Genomic DNA, 17,138 nt, shown 5'->3' on the forward strand with positions numbered 1-17,138 from the left:
AATCGTTAGTGCACTATTTTTTTCCTTAGGGGAAAAACAAACTGTAATGGCCAGCAATGATCAGAAACAAGAAAAGTCACAGACACCGAGTTTGTTGTGGTTTTACTTGAAGAGCTCTTACAGTTTGTAGAGGAAAAAAACCAAACATATCCTAAGTCATAGAATTGAATTTACTGGTCTGTACCCTCTGAAAACATTAGAAATTAAGTTAAACTTGATTCATCACTAATTCATTAAGATAACTAAGTGGGTTGATATCATTTACATACAGTGTACCAACTAAAACTCCACTGTCTGGCAAGCAAAGGATTCTTAAAATTGTTAATGCAAGTATTATTTGTAATTAAATTATTAAACTATGGAATGTATAACTAAATAGTGGATACCTGCAGAAACAACTGGTTGCATCAATACTTCAGAGAAGTTTAAGTAATTTTTAGACCCTGTTTCTAAAAAGGCTTTAAAGCACAATTGAGAATTATGAAAAGACCCAATTCTATTTATTATAACAGTGATCAGTATTGAGGCTACAGGAACTGGCCAATTAGGTCCACAGAGAGCAGTTCTTCTACACTCCTAATAACAACTGATTTTTTAAACCTTTCAACTGAAGGAAGTTTATGTCCCTTCCATCTCTCCTCTACTGCTGAAACATTATAGCCAGTGGTGGATACATGCATGTTAAAATTTTACATCAAAAGAAAACTCTGTATCATGAACTTGACTATTATCATAAGTCTCTTCGCTGTTGGGAAGCTGTACTGGACCAGGTTAAGCACTCCAATTCCATGGTTATTAACAGTTAGGAAGCAGAAGAATATTCAGAACAGTTTAAAGCAATTGATCTTTTAGTTACTACAACATTGACTCTTGGGTGGTTGTGTGGGTTCAGTAAGGTCTACTCCTCTTCCTCTGGCAGAGCTGGCTCCTGCGTTCTGTGGTTCATTCTTGGGCAATTTTTTTGCTGTAAGATGAACAGGATATAAGAGTTAAACTGAGATTTCACTAAGATTAAATCACCTGAGTACACAAAGTCAACACATTATTACTCTATAAGCATATCAGTATACTCACCATATAATTGGATTTGATTCACTGCATTGGTAATGAAAGAAGTTAAGTGTCTTAACTTCTCAATGATTAACTCCCTTATCTATGATTTCCAAGCATCAAACATTTTACTGCTCAAGTTACTAATGCATATCTGCACAGGTGTGCTATGCCAGCAAATGACAGCTCTTGTGGGAATCCACCCACATGGAACAGGCTTTAAGATCAGGATGTTAGTGAGAAAAGATACAGAAACACTGAAAAGGCACCAAACACAGACAGAAATGGGTCAAACTAGTTCCCAGATATCCAGCCAGAGTAAGGATTTGCATACAACATATAAAATGGCGCCAGCACCAGATCAAGCCTCTCTTATTTTTTTCAAGCTGTCTCTTCTCTCCAGCTCCTATGAATCAATTGACTGATAATTTCTTTGTTGCCTTTGTAGCTCCAAGGTACCCTCTCAGTCCTGACACGAAAAATAAGGGTGACAACTGTTACCTTTCTGAGCAGTAGCTTCTCCTAGATTTCTTCCATCAGAAAACTGCTTATTTTAACTATAAAAGTCCATAAAAGGATTTCCATGGGCCTGTCTTGCACATGAACTGGGACCCAGCAACCACTCCTGTTCTACAGTTTGGTTGCATGTGCTTTCACTCCAAAGTAATTAGTTTGGTCAGCCTTTTAAAGAACAGCTTTTTCTGAAAGGAACAAAATGCAGCCAGAAAAAAACAGCAGAGCAAACATCAACAGTGTGCTGTGGTGCTAGATAATCTCAGGGTGCTAAGTAATCTAGACTCCCTTTCCCACAAAAGGGTGGACTAGAGGGATCTTCTGAGGTCCCTTCCGACTTGGGCTGTTCTACAATTCTGTGATAAAAACCAAGAATTCACATGGTACTAAGCTGCTGAGACAGCACAGAAGGACAAAGCACCAGTAGAAAAATGCCTTCAGAGCACTATCATTTTGAATTCTCTAACTGTATCTAGAACTCAATTAACATTTTTTTTAACTGAAAGTTTTGAACAAACTCTAAAGCAATAAATTTACAAGCAGCTGTAACTTGCATCCCACAGTTCTGTCAGCGTTCTCATTTCTCCATTTTCTCCCAGTTTTGAAGACTGTATTTACACATGGTCCTGAGAACTGCACCAAGTTGTGCAGGCTATTCCAAATTCCATGCAATACTCATAGCCTCCAAGATTTCCTTCCAGAGTCCACTGTTGCATAGATCTTGTTCTGATGCACTGACAAAGCTGAATTTCACCCCACTGATGCAAAAGAATACTCACATGGCCAACCAACATTGCAGACAAAATACCCAGTTATTAGTTAGCCATTGTTTTCCTCAAATTCACTTTGTATACTTCATTAAAATATGGAGAGGTAAGAATTGTTGTTGATATACCAAATTAAAAAAAAAAAACACAACATATTTGGTGATTCAGTTTTTTTTTTTAAACAGGATGCAAACTGCATCATTAAACGTTAATTCTGAAATTTCACCAGAATGGTGCAATTGAGCATTTCTGTATCATTAAATGCAGGCCTATCTTGAACAATTATGAGAAGAATATACTTTCCTCTCATACAGTTATGTGTTTGTGTCCGTCCCCCCTCCCCAAGTATTTATAGTTAATATGAAGGAAGTACTTGTTATAAAGTGTTGCTATAGTAATAATTTAATTCGCATCTACTGGAAGTTTGAAGCACACCACAAATTATCTTCTGCTTTCCTGACTTGAAAAGCAGAGGGTAAGAGCTCTTTAGAAACATTTCATTTTAACAGCAATGATTTTTTTCCACAAAAAGCGGGTTGGAGAGGTCACCGTGGTGCAACATACAAAACAGTGTAATGAGATTATTTGATGCTATAAATTACTATTACTGAGCAGCAGAGCTCCTACTGTGATTAAGGTTATTATTTAACAGGTTTGTGACCGGCCTAAAATGTATTCTTTTTCCTCCCCTTTCAAAAGTTCATCAACAATTAAATACAATTTTGGTTATATCAATGGAATACACAAAATTTCTTAATAATTTATACTTACTATTACACATTGGCAACTTTACAGAAATCCTTAAGATTATGTTAATTCTAAAAATTATTAGTAAATTTACTTTTCATATGCAGCATCCTTTACATACTACTTGGACAGTGAATTTAAGCACACATCGCCATCTTTGGCACAACTTTCGGATTTCAGACAGCTACCTAAACAAAATTAAACAAATAAAAGGTCCTAAAGAAACTTCAGTGCCAGAAATAATTCAGGTTACAAACGAAGACCTTGGGTTAGGAAGATTGCAATGGTCTGCATCTCATGAAAAAAATTCTTTTTAAGTTCTTAGTTTGTTCATAAACTCACCGATTGCCATGAATATTTCATTTACGTTCATAGATGTTTTGGCAGACGTCTCCATGAACAATAAGCTGTTGTCATCTGCATAAGCCTGTGCTTCCTGCGAGTTAAAATAAAAAAACATTACTTCATTAAAAAAAATTAAAAATCACATAATTACTACACATTGTACTTTTATTGCTACTAAGGAACAATTTCTATACCATTTTGAAAGAAAGACAGTTTGTTAAAACACTCATGTGACAATGTTACTCATTAGCTACGGAGAAGTTATAATTCCATCAAGCAGCTAAACAATTAGAAATGCAATCTTAAAATTTCTTACTAATCTTAAAAATATCCATATAGAAACATATCAGGTAAAACTAAGTAATAAATTAAAATATTTATGAAAGGGACAACCCCAATCCAAAACACTAGCCATGATAGCAAAAACGACTGAGCTCCAGAAAGTGCCATCAAATGTCAGCAAGTCTATTATTACCCTGGAAAGAAGGCAGTTTGCAACTATCTCGAATCTTTCAAGCACTGGAGCAGATGGATCAGAACAATTTCATTATCCTGACACAAATTCACAATTATAACAAATAAGCAGTATGAAGTATTTTGCCATGTTATCTCCCCTTTCAGTATGAATTTTCATCTGATACACTGCTCATAAGAACTTTACTATTTTTGCCACTTCCTACTACTCAATTCAGCTGAGAATCCCTGTCTTCTTATGATTATGTAACTGCCTTTGCATTCAATAAGAAATCTACAAAGAAGCCAAACTACAAGAGGCCTATGATGGAAAGAATAACCTACAGCATTCTGTAATTAAGTGACATCTGCTAAGATGTAACTATACCTGAAATAACACATTAACAAATACTTAGAAATCTAATATGTGATTTGCAATGAGAAAGGACTGTCAAGCCTGCCAGAAGCCCAAAAATCCACATTAGCAAAAGCCTTAACATTCAAAAAATATTAAGATTCTAATTGTTCAAAAAATGTAAAGGTAGGTCTACTTTGGTAGTTAAATTTGATTACATGTTTGACTGCAAGACCTCATACTTCATGATGTATGATGCTTTTGTTAAATACCACAACTTTTCACAAAACACAAAGATCTTCTGTCACACAGCTTTATGTTACAACTGACATGGAAGTATAAAACTAGAACACCGAGTTGTTGAATTCTGGTAGAAAAACACCTGAACCGCTGCTAACCTTCATAATTTGACTCTATAGTTGCAAAAGGATTCACTACTATACACAGCAATATCTCACACACTAACATCAAATACAGATTAAAAACCATAACAGAAGTAACAACGAATAAATACTATCTTAATTCAAATTCAGTCAATCATGAATGGACTAGAGCTACCAGTAGTAAATTTTTTATTCATTTTGGAAGCTATTTTCTGATGACCTGGCTAAACTTTCTAGAAGATAGAATACAGCAGTGAGAACATCAATATTATCACTAAACCGAAAAGAATACCATGAAAAGCACAATTAAAATTTGAATACTACTTCAACAGTAGAGCCTAAGGAAGCTGGGCAAATCAATCAGCTTTGTATCACATGATAATCAAAATTCTCTGGCTGACAAGTCAGACAGAACAGTTTGCACTGAGTTACTGCTATCTCATCCATTGAAACTCTAGTTACTGATAATTTCCAGTAGAAGACAGAGGTCACATGAAAGAACAGATAATTAATTAGCCTTAAAGATACTCAAATAAATTAGTTATTCGTCCAAGTCAAACTTAATTATTCAAAAAAGTCTATTGCTACATATCACTTGTACAGAAATAGGTTTTACAGTAGCATGTATAATTTAATTAGTCTCAGCTGATGTTTATATTTAACAGCATGACCTCCACAACAACTAGCTAGGCTATGCATGTAAGCTCCTCCTAGATTTATTTACTATGTATTCAAATAAAATGATATTTCTACGAAAAGAAGTTATGTACATACCTGGAAATCCACAGCTCTTTTGTTAGCTAGATCAGCTTTGTTTCCTGCTAAAGCTATTACAATGTTAGGACTTGCTTGTCGCTGAAGTTCTTTGACCCAATTTTTCGCTCTGGCAAAGGACTCCTGTTAATGATTGCAAAATGATGCAACTGAGTTTTATCATCCTTTTGTACTCACCTATTATCCCCATCTCTGTTATCTACACTTCAAGCACAAAAGGCCAAATGCAAGGCCTCTACCTTAGTCCAAAGGCACACTCCAACTCGCCAACTGAGCTTTTAAAACAAAACATCCCTACCTTAGTTCTCAACTGCGCTTAGTTGAGATAATGCTGAAAAAGCAAGTAAAGATAGGAAGATCTTTATGTAGATGGAGTAAGGAAAGAGAAGCAGTTAGAAGATAAAAATGGGAATTTCAATTTCTCTAGAATAATCAAGTGTATGAACAGCTATATTGTAAGGGTCTCAAAATTACTTACTAATTAGTGAGCACTATTCATTATGGAACACGATTTCTGGGGTTTTCGAGAGTTTTGGTTTTTAAGTCTCATTTTATTAAAAACAAGTGAAGTTTATCTAAATTCAAATAAAAAGAAATCAAATAACCTTAGGTTTTGGTCTTAATGGCTTGTGCCACCTTTCCAATCCTTACTTGCAATCTGCAATAATACAATATTAAAATGTCTTTCACTATCAGAAATAAAACTGGCACCAGCAATGTGGTGAGAGTAACAGCTCACACTTGGTGAACTGATTTAAAGGTGGGTTTGAAACATTTTTACAGTAGAATTTACTTTCTCTTTTTTTATACAAAAGAAGAAAACCTCCTATAAATGGTCTTTTGACAAGAAAAGTTTACAGACACAAATTAACATTACATAGTCCAGTATGAAATGAGTAACCTGCTCTAGCAGAATATGTCCCTGCACATGGCAGGGATGTTGGACTAGATGACCTTTAAAAGTTCCTTTCAACTCAAACCATTCTATGATTCTATGAAATCATGAATTGATTCACACAAGTCGGCGAGAAAAACTAAGGAACAGTCAATATAAGACTAACTTCCAAATGCCCCTTGTGCCTCCCTAGTACAGTACTTACCTCATTTGTAATGTCGTACACCACTATAGCTGCTTGTGCTCCTCTGTAGTACATGGGTGCTAAACTGTGGTACCGCTCTTGCCCAGCTGTATCCCAAATTTCAAATTTTACCGTTGTATCATCCAGACATACAGTCTGGGTTAGAAAAGCAGCTACAAAAAAGACAGAGGTGCTGAAACCAGAAGTCTATTTATATCTCTATATTAACACAAAATTATGCTCACAGAGATGCAAATATGATTTCCTTAAACAATTCCAGCCTACTGTTGTAATATAGCAGTTTAATGCAAGCATTAGCTGACAGACCATAACTGATCAACACAGAACAGTCATTTAAACAATCAGACTCTCCTCAAGTTAAAGACACAAGAAAGGAAGAATTGGAAAGGATTCCTTTTTTTGCAATAATGAATCTGAGTAACCATAAGCTTTCTTTTAAACCTTCTAGATACATTTCATCCTGCTTCAACACACTGTATGACAGAGTAGCAGTAACAGTATCCCATCATGCTAATCCCACAGTTCAGATATTTTCAGTTCTACACATTTACATCACTTGAATAGTATCTTAAAGCTTTGATTTTCAGCTCCTGACAACTTCACCTTAGCTAATGGGCATGGAAAAAAGAAGAAGCACTTCTCAAAAGTTCTTGTTCTTAAAGCAGCATGACTTTGCAAGTGATCTCATGAGTTAATTTCAGCATAATTTCGACAGCCTGCAGTTTCAGGGCAGTTTGCATCCATTGCCACTACAGCCAAATGCATTACCATAAATACTGTTCATTTGGTTATAGAAAACAGTAAGTAACTTATTCTAGGTCTTTAAACAGTTACTCCTAGCAAAGTTCTTCGATTAAGATTAAGGTACATATTAAAAGTACGGAGGCCAAGTACCCACACAATATAGAAACTAGTATTACAAAACTAAGGAAAGCCCACTACTTGGCTGAAGTGGGGACTCTCACCACTGGGCATACTGACAGATTGTGGCCAATCTAAATCAAAGGTCTGAAGAGACACTGACCTGCCTACATACCTGGGATGTTATCCTGTCCTACATACTCCAAGGCATCATAGCCGATGAATCATTCCAAAACTGCTGCAACCTTCAACTTATTACAGAAGCCAAAAGCAAGTCAATCTTGCTTCGTAAAGGACATTGTAACTAGCATACCAGAAGTGTCCCTATTTCAGCTGTGAGCGAGCAGCTGCAACTTAGTTGCTGGCTGGGGTTAAACCATGACAAGAATCCGACTCCTTAAGTGGTCAAGTGCTCCTGCTTCAAGGGTATTAGCATCCATCACAGATGAGCAGGCAGGCTGGAGAAGGTAAAGGCTTTGATGTTCCAATGTTAAATCCTCATAAAACTCTCTAAATGCTAAATATCCAAACGGAGTGAAAAAACCTCCATATATCCTGCACTAAACTAAGTGCTTCCTCCTCAGAAGTAGCTCAATATATCTGTCCAAGGCAGAGACACGATGTCAAGCAAGTGATTTTGAAGTTCTTACAGACATTATTCTCTTAACAGAAAAATGTACTTAAACTCCATAAATGAAGGTATTTACTTGGGAAGAGAATTAAAACAAAGTGTTTATTCTATGATATTCTCATTTTTGTCAAAAGAAACACTTTAACCACCTTAAAACACCTGCTAGTTTTTGCAAAACAGGTATCTTTCTTCTATCTTGCAAGGCCATAGTAAATTGACAGTTAATCAACTGTGTTAATTATCTGAAAGCCTATCATCCTTAACAGCCATACTTTTGTCTTAAGCAACTAACAGGCATTGCTACACTAGTCTGAAGTGGCAAAAACACACCACCACCATCCAACATGTCTGCCTTTAACTTCACTCCCTTTCAGATGTTTTTATTCAGATTCACAATGCACATAAGCCTCTCTTTGTTAAAAGGCCCTTCTGTGTACAAAGAAAATTATGCCTTAGGCAACTACAAGCTACACAGTTAGACAGCTTTCTCTGTAGAAAACTTTTTCTAAATCCCAACATTGCTGCATTTAATATCTCTCAACTGTATTATATGGCATTTTGGTTTTTTCTATTTTATACAGAAGAAACCCAAGTTAATACAGATCACACTAAACACTACATATCTGAACTTGAACTTAGGGTCTTGTTTAACTTCTGTATTGATTTTAAACAGTGTAACACATTTGGGTTATCCCAAACACAAACACTAAAATAAGAAAAAAAAATGAAAGGAGGTTAAATGAATTGGAGATCACTGAAATGGAACACTGAATTTCATTGAAATATAACTGTTTTTTTTAAAAACAAAAAATCTCCTTGATATTGGAAAGTTAATTCACTACAGATCTTTGAGAATGCTCTCCATGTTACTGCACAGTTGTATGAGAGAATACAGAAACCTTTCACACTAACACCTACTCTAAAGTCATGATAAAATGCGCAAAGCCAAGTGTGCATTAGTAAGATTGCTAAAGGAGAAAATATGTGGTTCTCCACGTATGCTGACAGATACAAAAAATAAATACATGTAACAGCTAGAAATAGGGCAAAAGAAGAATGCAATGAAACTCAGCTCATATTTATTTTTGTAAGCTTTGTAAGCTTTTTACTTTTCAACAACTGTTGGTGTGTGAAGACACATACAGACCACTGAAAGGGCTTCACACAAATATTACAGTGTAACAGACTGACTCATGCAAGCAGCAACTACTGGAGAATATTTATCAATCCATAAAATCCAATTTCTTTTAAGTCTGTATGCTGTTTGGTAGTTTTAGGATAAGTTTAAATTTATCCAAGGAGGAATACAGCTCAAAGCACAAACAACTTCAAAATACAATATAACATAAGAAATCTGTCAAGGGGAAGAGTGGCAAAAAATCTGTTCAGTTTAACAGATTTTTTTAATTCTAGTAACCAGCACCTGTTTTGTTTGAAGTCACAAAATGTAAAAACAGCACATGAAATTCTGCGATTACTAACAAAGAAAGGTATATCCAGAAATGCAGCAAGTTCACCCAAATCAAATGCAAAGCCAGGATGCACAAATGACAAAACACAAGCTTGTGTTTGCAGCACTTTTTTTTTTCATAGGAACTAAGTTCTTAACTCTTAAGCAGTCATTTCATGCATTAAGCATACACCACAGTTAAAACAGCTACACATCCACTCACAAACAAAATGTAACATGGAGTCTGGGTTTCAAAACTACACAGTTCAAGAACACATTTACTTCCTCCACTTGACATGCACATTTGCTACAGCCTAGTGCCAACTATGTTTAGCTTAGAAAGTTATAATTCTCAATTACAGACACAGGGCTCAGATATAATCCTTGCTGTCAATTACCCAATGTAGAAGTGCCATTACATTAAAGGTTGACAAGGGCAAGGACAGTACACAAGCTCAGCTCAAAACAAATCAACAGGATAATTTTCTCACCTCCAATTGTACTTTCTTGAAACTCATGAAACTGTCCTTTTACAAATCGAAGTACCAAACTTGATTTGCCAACTGCAGACTCTCCTAAAAGTACTAGTTTGAACTGGCAAATTTTATTTCCAGCATTTGGCCCATTGGGTCTTGTTGCTCCTCGATTAGCCATGTCCAAATTAGAAAGAAGTCCTTTATTTCAACAGCTTTTGAAAGTAAGTTCCAGGATTCAGACCTCAGTGGTTCTTCTGCCAGTAACAACCTATTTGTGAAAAGACAGTGGGTGGTATTAGATTTACAAACCAAGTAAGAAAGATCTCATTCACTAATGAAACATGTACTACATATAACTTGATCTAATATTTACCAAAGTGAAAAGTCCAGAGTATAGCCACCATCACTGCTAAGTTATCAACTATAGCCAGAATTTATGACAAATGAACCAGTTATCTTCTTCAATACCTAGTCTTCCCATTAAAGCTTTAAATTAGGACATTGAAATTCAATTATGCTTCTTCTTGCAAGACTTCGGTCTCTTATTTCTTAAGATATCAAGATTGAAGTATAATACAACATATTCAGACTTTCAAATTATTGGTAAAATATCAAATGGCAAGAAGTAACAATTTTTCCATAATTATGCCATTGCTAACCAATATTCCAAAGCCAGCACCAATAAATGATGCTAAAAAACTGAGCAAATTGGGAAAACTAGACCACCACAGTAAGTTCTTTCCAAGTGTGAGTCGTCAACTCACTTTTATCAAATGCAATTTCCTTAAATAAAAGCACAGAAGATCTTCACATACAAACCACTGATACATACTCTAATTAACAACTGTACTGAGAAGCAACAGTAAAGCCTTCCCTATGAAGAAAACCAGATTTTTCTTGACCAGTAAGAATTCCAGAAGCCACCAGAGAATTATGATGTTAGATTTCTATTTCCAGTATTAACACATCCTAATAGATCAATATTCACAACAAAGATCTTTGTTAAGAACAACTATAAACAGTGTATTCCTTACTCTGTCTCCTTTTCAACTCCTTAAAAGGACCTCACCCCCAGTATTTATTCATATGGACAGAGAAGCCTTTAGACTCTGCTGGTATCACTTCTATGCCTAATATTTATGCTTTTACACACTTAACAGCAGACACGAAACAAAAGCCATGCCAAAACTAGCCTATAACTTCGTCCTACTCCAGTTGATTATTTACTTGAATCGTGCACACTTTGTGGGGATACAGCTTCTCTAGTATCCAGGATGCAAGCAAGTTAGAGTGCATTCTCCTAACGCAGGAAATGGCTTCAATACTTAGTTGAAAAAGGTAAGCAAACATAACACTTTCAAATGACTTCTTATTCTTTATTCCTAGTGGTAAAGCAACTACATTTTAAACCAAGCAGAAGTCTTTAGCCATCTTCCTATTTCAAACCCCTTAGCACACAAGATCAGATACTTGAGCATTCCAGTTTGCCATACGCCGAGCTCAGATACTAAGCCTTCGTTCTCCTTCCGAACTCTCTCTCCTTTTGTAAACTCAACCCAAGTGCTGAAGAACCTTATTTCCTGTAAAGTGCTTCAGCACTCTAGCAGAACTCCATCCTCCAATAAGATACTTCCTCACAAAACTAATTTTCATGGAATAAATCAAAACAGAAATCTAAGCATTACTTACTGAATTACGTTCCAGTTGAAAAACAGGTATTCTATTTCTCAGTGTAAACACAACTTGAACACAGGTATTAAAAAACCATTTTCAACATCCTAAAGACACTCCTATTTGCTGATGTTGTTTCTTTTCCCATATCTCTCAAAATAATTTAGCTTGTTCCAGGTAGAATATTACAGTTCTGTATTCTGTCCTGAGTTTGTGTCCTATTTGACTATTACATCATCCTTAAATCAAAAGATATATATTTTTTAAATTTTAGTTGTACAACATAGTCTAGTAAGTATCATATTTTAGATGTATGTTCTTACAAACATGTGAAAGTGTACCATAGCAAAAGAATGTTTCTATGAAGCAAAAAAGCCTTTGCATATCTCACCACCATTAAGTACGGTATTAATTCCATACTCAGATTCTTACTCATTAAATTAATTTTGGTGAAATATTTCAGAATACAGGAATGGATCCAATTATTTTAAAAATACCAGGCCTTTCATCCTTACACCATAAAACAACAATTCATGCACTGCTGGTGTGTTGGTTCTCCAGCAAAACTCTGCCACCTCCATATTGCTTAAATATGGATTAGAAGTTGTGGAGCAATTTGGATAAAATAATTGATCAGTGACAACAGTTAATCTCTCTCTAATTATACTACATTAGAGAAAGTAAGGCATAGCCACAATATAGGTAGTTCAGAATACTGTTAGCCATTTGTTTATCTTTTCCTTTGGAAAATGAATGAAGACAAGTTATTTCTGGTTTAAAATGAAAAAAATCTGTTTGATGTAGCATTCCAGTGTGTTTGGACAACTATGAAATAATTTAAAACCCTTTAATTTTAATACATCCCATGTTTTTCTAGACTCCGCAGCATTCATAAAGACATAAGGATGGCATCCAAGGACCGTGCAACTTAGTACTCTTGGGAGCAAGTGACTTCTGGATGACACACAGTGAGGAAACCAACCCACCACACTGGTTACTTGCTGTGACTGCTTTTTTGCTTGCTGTTCCCCACACTGAGAGCACAACGAGGTATGACAGAAGAATGGGCAAGACTGATTTAACTCACATAATATTTACCTGTTTCAACTGACATTTAGAGCTTCTAGTCATTCAGATTTATATCACTTACGAAACAGTAATTACTACCCCTTGCTAAACTCCTTCAGAACACAAAGCTGAAACAAGTTGTCAAGACAAATATCTACTTCGATTTTTATAGATGCCCAAGCTACAGAAGCTGTAGCTACCAGAGAACTTCAAAGTTTACACCCTTACAGCATCCCTCCCCCAAAAATCATTCTAGACATTCAGATACCATGTACAAAAATAACCAGCTGCAAGTCTGGTAGCAAAATCTAAGAAACACACTGCAAACCTCATTCCTTTGATAGTCACATCAATATTTCTAATAAATTAATAATAAAACCTACTACAGTCATGCCACCCGCTTTTTAACAGCTAAGGATAAAATAAATGCCAGACTGAAAACCTGATGGAGCACATCCAGATGATTCTGATATATTAAAAAAGTCACTAATACCTTCTATAAGTGTATATTGAAACCATCATCTTTTGAAGTTTCAGGTGATGTTGAAACACTTTATTTAGAGATCACAACATGGCAGCATACATACACAAAATGCAAGGGAAGTATTTCCTTATTCTGAAGGGAAGCAGTACTATAGTTTGACACTGCCATCATAGAATATTTTTTGCCTGTTCTTTTCACATCTGTGAGCTCAGCATAGTGCCTCACAAGGATTTAGAAGTAGATTTCAATGCTACCAACCCCATGCAAACTCCAAGCCTCAAGTCATATTCATTCTCCTGTTCCTTAATTTATCAGTAAAATACAAGGCTTGAGAACCAGAGGTGAATACTACAGTCAGTACCCTACAGATACATTGAAAATTCAAGTATTTTTTGACAGGTCACTTTCAAGACAATTCTAAACACTTACTCAAGGGCTTGTCTGCCATACCTATTTTTTACCCTTAATTCTGATGAAAATTTCCTGGCAAAGACCCACTATCATGCCTTCCGTCCCTGCCTGCCCAAAATTTTGCATGTTATGCACACTTTGTAATCAATACATTTGAAATGTGACGAAAGAAAACCTCGGTAAGAGATTTTCATTTACCTACACAAAAGGAAGTTCATAACTGTTTGACTGGAACCAAAACTAATATATATGGGAGTTATGCAACAACAATTATCAAAATCTGCTGAAGAAAATACTGTAAAAATTTCTGAGATTGATGGCTTCACATGAATAGAAATGAGGGAGATTTTCTTACTTTTACAGCGTTTAACATAAGAACTCCATCAGATATTAAAAGGCTCATTTTGCAGTCCTGGGCACTACAAATACACAGGTCCCTCTGGTAAATAGGAACTTTCACTCCTCCCGAATATCCCCAAGACACAGCAGCTCCATGTTGAAATGCCAGAACACAGAGCTTGGACTATATTATTAGCAAAGTACCCCTGCTAATCCTACCAACTCATTTACCAGATGTTGGGTATTCTCATCGCTCTGGAAGAGAAATTTGTATGCTGCAAGAGAGTCTGAGTTTTATTCGTGAAAGAAAAGAGTCCTACAAACAAAAATCACATACAAATCTTATATTTGAATCTGTGTGCAAAATACCAACAGCCCTAGCCAATACCTACAAATTCACAATTTGATGGCATAATTCAGTCATGTAAGCTTTCAGATCAGTGCCTATTTTCAACTACAACACAACTAGTACAAAAGTATCAAAGTGACACTGCTGACAAAACCCAGTCTACTGAAGAGATTAAGAGACCAAGCACTGTTCCTACAACTAATATGATTAATTGCATTATCAAATACAAAGGCCACAACAGAAAAATTCACGTTAAATTTAAAACTGGAACATTTCACCACATTTATATTTCATAGTAAATGACAGTGTTTCTTACCATGAACACACTTGCTGTTGTATCAATTTCTAATAAAACTTTTTCACACTTCTTTAACAGAGATCATACAATGCTGAGGTTGCAACCATTATCTGTCTACTTTAATTTCTTTATACTAGACTACCTTGAATATTTTTAAAAAGCAGTAACTAAAAAACCTGATTATTAGTCACTCCTACTAACCAAGTCTTCTGTTTTTCCTTTCCAGGTCCAGCAGAACTAGGGTGGCACCTTACTGCAGGGTTCAAGACAGTAACATGGACAACTAGCAAAACAAGTGTCACACACAAGCCAGTTTATACTGAAACATAATGAGACAGTAAGTTAAACAAGTGAATCAACACAATCGCTGCAAAAAGTCATAGCCTTCCCATTAAAGGTAATAGGAAGCTCATAAGCTCATCTGAATGATGAATGGTACCACCTGCTTTCAGGTAAACTGGTTTATCATACAGGAAATGTAAGTAACAATGATGACTACAATACCATTCTCTCAAGCCACCTCACTTCAGCCAACATCTACCTTTTCCTGATATTTCTTATGGAAGAACAATACATACATGCAATCTAGCCTGACTGTAACGCTGACAAGTCACTATGAAACCAGAAAAGAAGACGTAAATGCCATGCTTTTTACTTGGCCTGAACATTACATGGAAGAAGCTGATTAATTTCAGCTGCTTAACTAGCTGTTCAGCCTCTCTTTTTCATCCCAAAGCTCTGAAAGAGGCGTAAGGTAGAAAAAACAAGTCACCAAAAATGCTGAGAGAACAGCCTTTTATGGCCCTGTTGTTTGGAACATTTTGATAGCTCTTAAGCCATTTAGTTCTCCTCTAAAAGATAAAAAGGCATGGGTTTGTTTCTCCACCATACTCTGGCTTTACATCTAGTTCCAACTGGGCGTGCTGTAGAACATACTAGTATACCAGGCCTGTCGTGATTCCCCCGACACCGATGCGTTGTCGGGAGTATTTCTACTTCCCACCTAATTCACCGTCCCTCCTCCAGCCGCAAGCAAAAGGGAAAGCGCGGGGCATATCACCCAACCTCCCCTTTCGTATCTCACAAGCAACTCGAGGGCAACAACCCTCACCGCCAGCCCCGGACAGCGATACCTCCCCGCAGGAGCGCTCGCAGGCCAGGCAGGATACCCGCTCCCGCGGGCCCAACCTCTATAGCCCCCGCCGCCACCTCCCCTCCCCCGCGGCTGCCTTCCAGGCACAGGAATAAGGGGAAGTGGGAAAACCGGGGGCGCCATTTTGAGCCGGGAAGGGAGCGACCCGCCTCTCCTCCCCGCACGCCGGGCCGCCCCCTCGGCCGCCTGCACCGCGGCACGGCGTCCCCGCAGGGCCCAGGGAGGAGTCCCGCACAACAGGCGCCCCCCGCCCCTCTCCCGCCGCCGGAGCCCCCCCGCGCCGCCGCCTCCTCACCTGGCCGGGGCGGGGGCCGGGGCGGCGGCGCAGCGATGTCCGTGGGGGTTGGCGGGCGCTGCGGGCAGGGTGTGCGAAGGAGGGGGAGAGGGGAGGCGGCTCCCGTCTGGGGGCGAGGGGCGGGGGCGCGGCCGAGCTGTCCCAGCCGAGCTGTCCCGGCCCCGCCGCCACTTCCGCCGCCGCCGCCCCGACCCAAACACGCTCGCGCTCGCACCCGCGCACACGCACTTCCGCCGCCGCCGCCACGCCACAGCCCCCAGGCGCCCCGCCCTTCCGGTCCGCCCGCGCCGTCACGTGGCTCCCCTTTCTTCCCCACCTTTCCCCGCCTCCTTTTGTTCCCGATCCCCCGCCTTTCCCGCACCGCCCCTGCCCGGCCGCGCCCCAGACATCGGAGCCTGCGCTCCTTGTCAGGGTGTACCGTGTCTCCTACTTACCCCAGCACCCAGAGGAAGAGTCTCTGCGAGCGACCCGAGCATCTTCCCATCGTCTTCCATTTCCTGTGAGGGTGGTGAGGCACTGGAACAGGTTGCCCAGAGAAGTGGATACCCCCATCCCTGGAACTGTTCAAGGCCAGGTTGGATGGGGCTCTGAGCAATCTGGTTTAGTGGAAAGTGTCCCTGTCCATGGCAGGGGGATTGGAACAGGATGATCTTCAAGGTCCCTTCCAACCCAGGCCATTCTATGATTCCATGCCAATCCTATAGAGACTGCGGGGGCAGTGCTGCTGAACTTCCAGGGATGGGTGCTGGGTATGACAAGAGAGAAAAGTCCTGGTTTAATTCTCTAGAAGAACCATTTCCCAAAGCTATTATTTCCAAAGCTATTCGAAATCAGTTCAAATGAGGAACTACACAGGCAAATCTGAATTGCAGTCGGGAATTTACCTGACTTTCTAAAACATTGAACAGCCACTGATAAAGCCTTAGAAGCTGACTCATTTTTGACAGAGTTCTAAAAACTTGAGAGGACAGGTTGCTAACACAGAAAAGTCTTGCTTCATAGATGGATATAAACAATGTCTTGATTGCTTCATAGTGTGAAGAATGACCTTGTGAGAGAGAAGGATCAGTTGGTCACAAACTATGAGTGGATTGTATAGGAAACAACAGTCAAGACAAAGTGTTTCCACAGTATAGCAGATTTTACAAGGTTGGAAGGAAATAAA

General features: G+C 38.2%; 1 protein-coding gene across 1 annotated transcript; it reads right to left on the reverse strand.

The window, feature by feature from the left end:
• Positions 1–85: 85 nt before the first annotated feature.
• RAB5A (RAB5A, member RAS oncogene family) lies at positions 86–16,105 on the reverse strand. Its single transcript, XM_051808432.1, has 6 exons — positions 15,974–16,105; positions 9,921–10,173; positions 6,488–6,639; positions 5,388–5,510; positions 3,420–3,513; positions 86–964 (listed from the first exon to the last, which is right to left on the reverse strand). The coding sequence occupies exons 2-6, from the start codon at positions 10,081–10,083 to the stop codon at positions 849–851; spliced, it is 648 nt and encodes a 215-aa protein (XP_051664392.1). The 5' UTR covers positions 10,084–10,173; positions 15,974–16,105; the 3' UTR covers positions 86–848.
• Between the last annotated feature and the right edge of the window lie 1,033 nt (positions 16,106–17,138).

This window comes from Manacus candei, unplaced genomic scaffold (assembly GCF_025592945.1).
Source record: "Manacus candei isolate 608988 ecotype Guabito, Panama unplaced genomic scaffold, ASM2559294v1 h1tg000072l, whole genome shotgun sequence".
NCBI lineage: Eukaryota > Metazoa > Chordata > Aves > Passeriformes > Pipridae > Manacus > Manacus candei.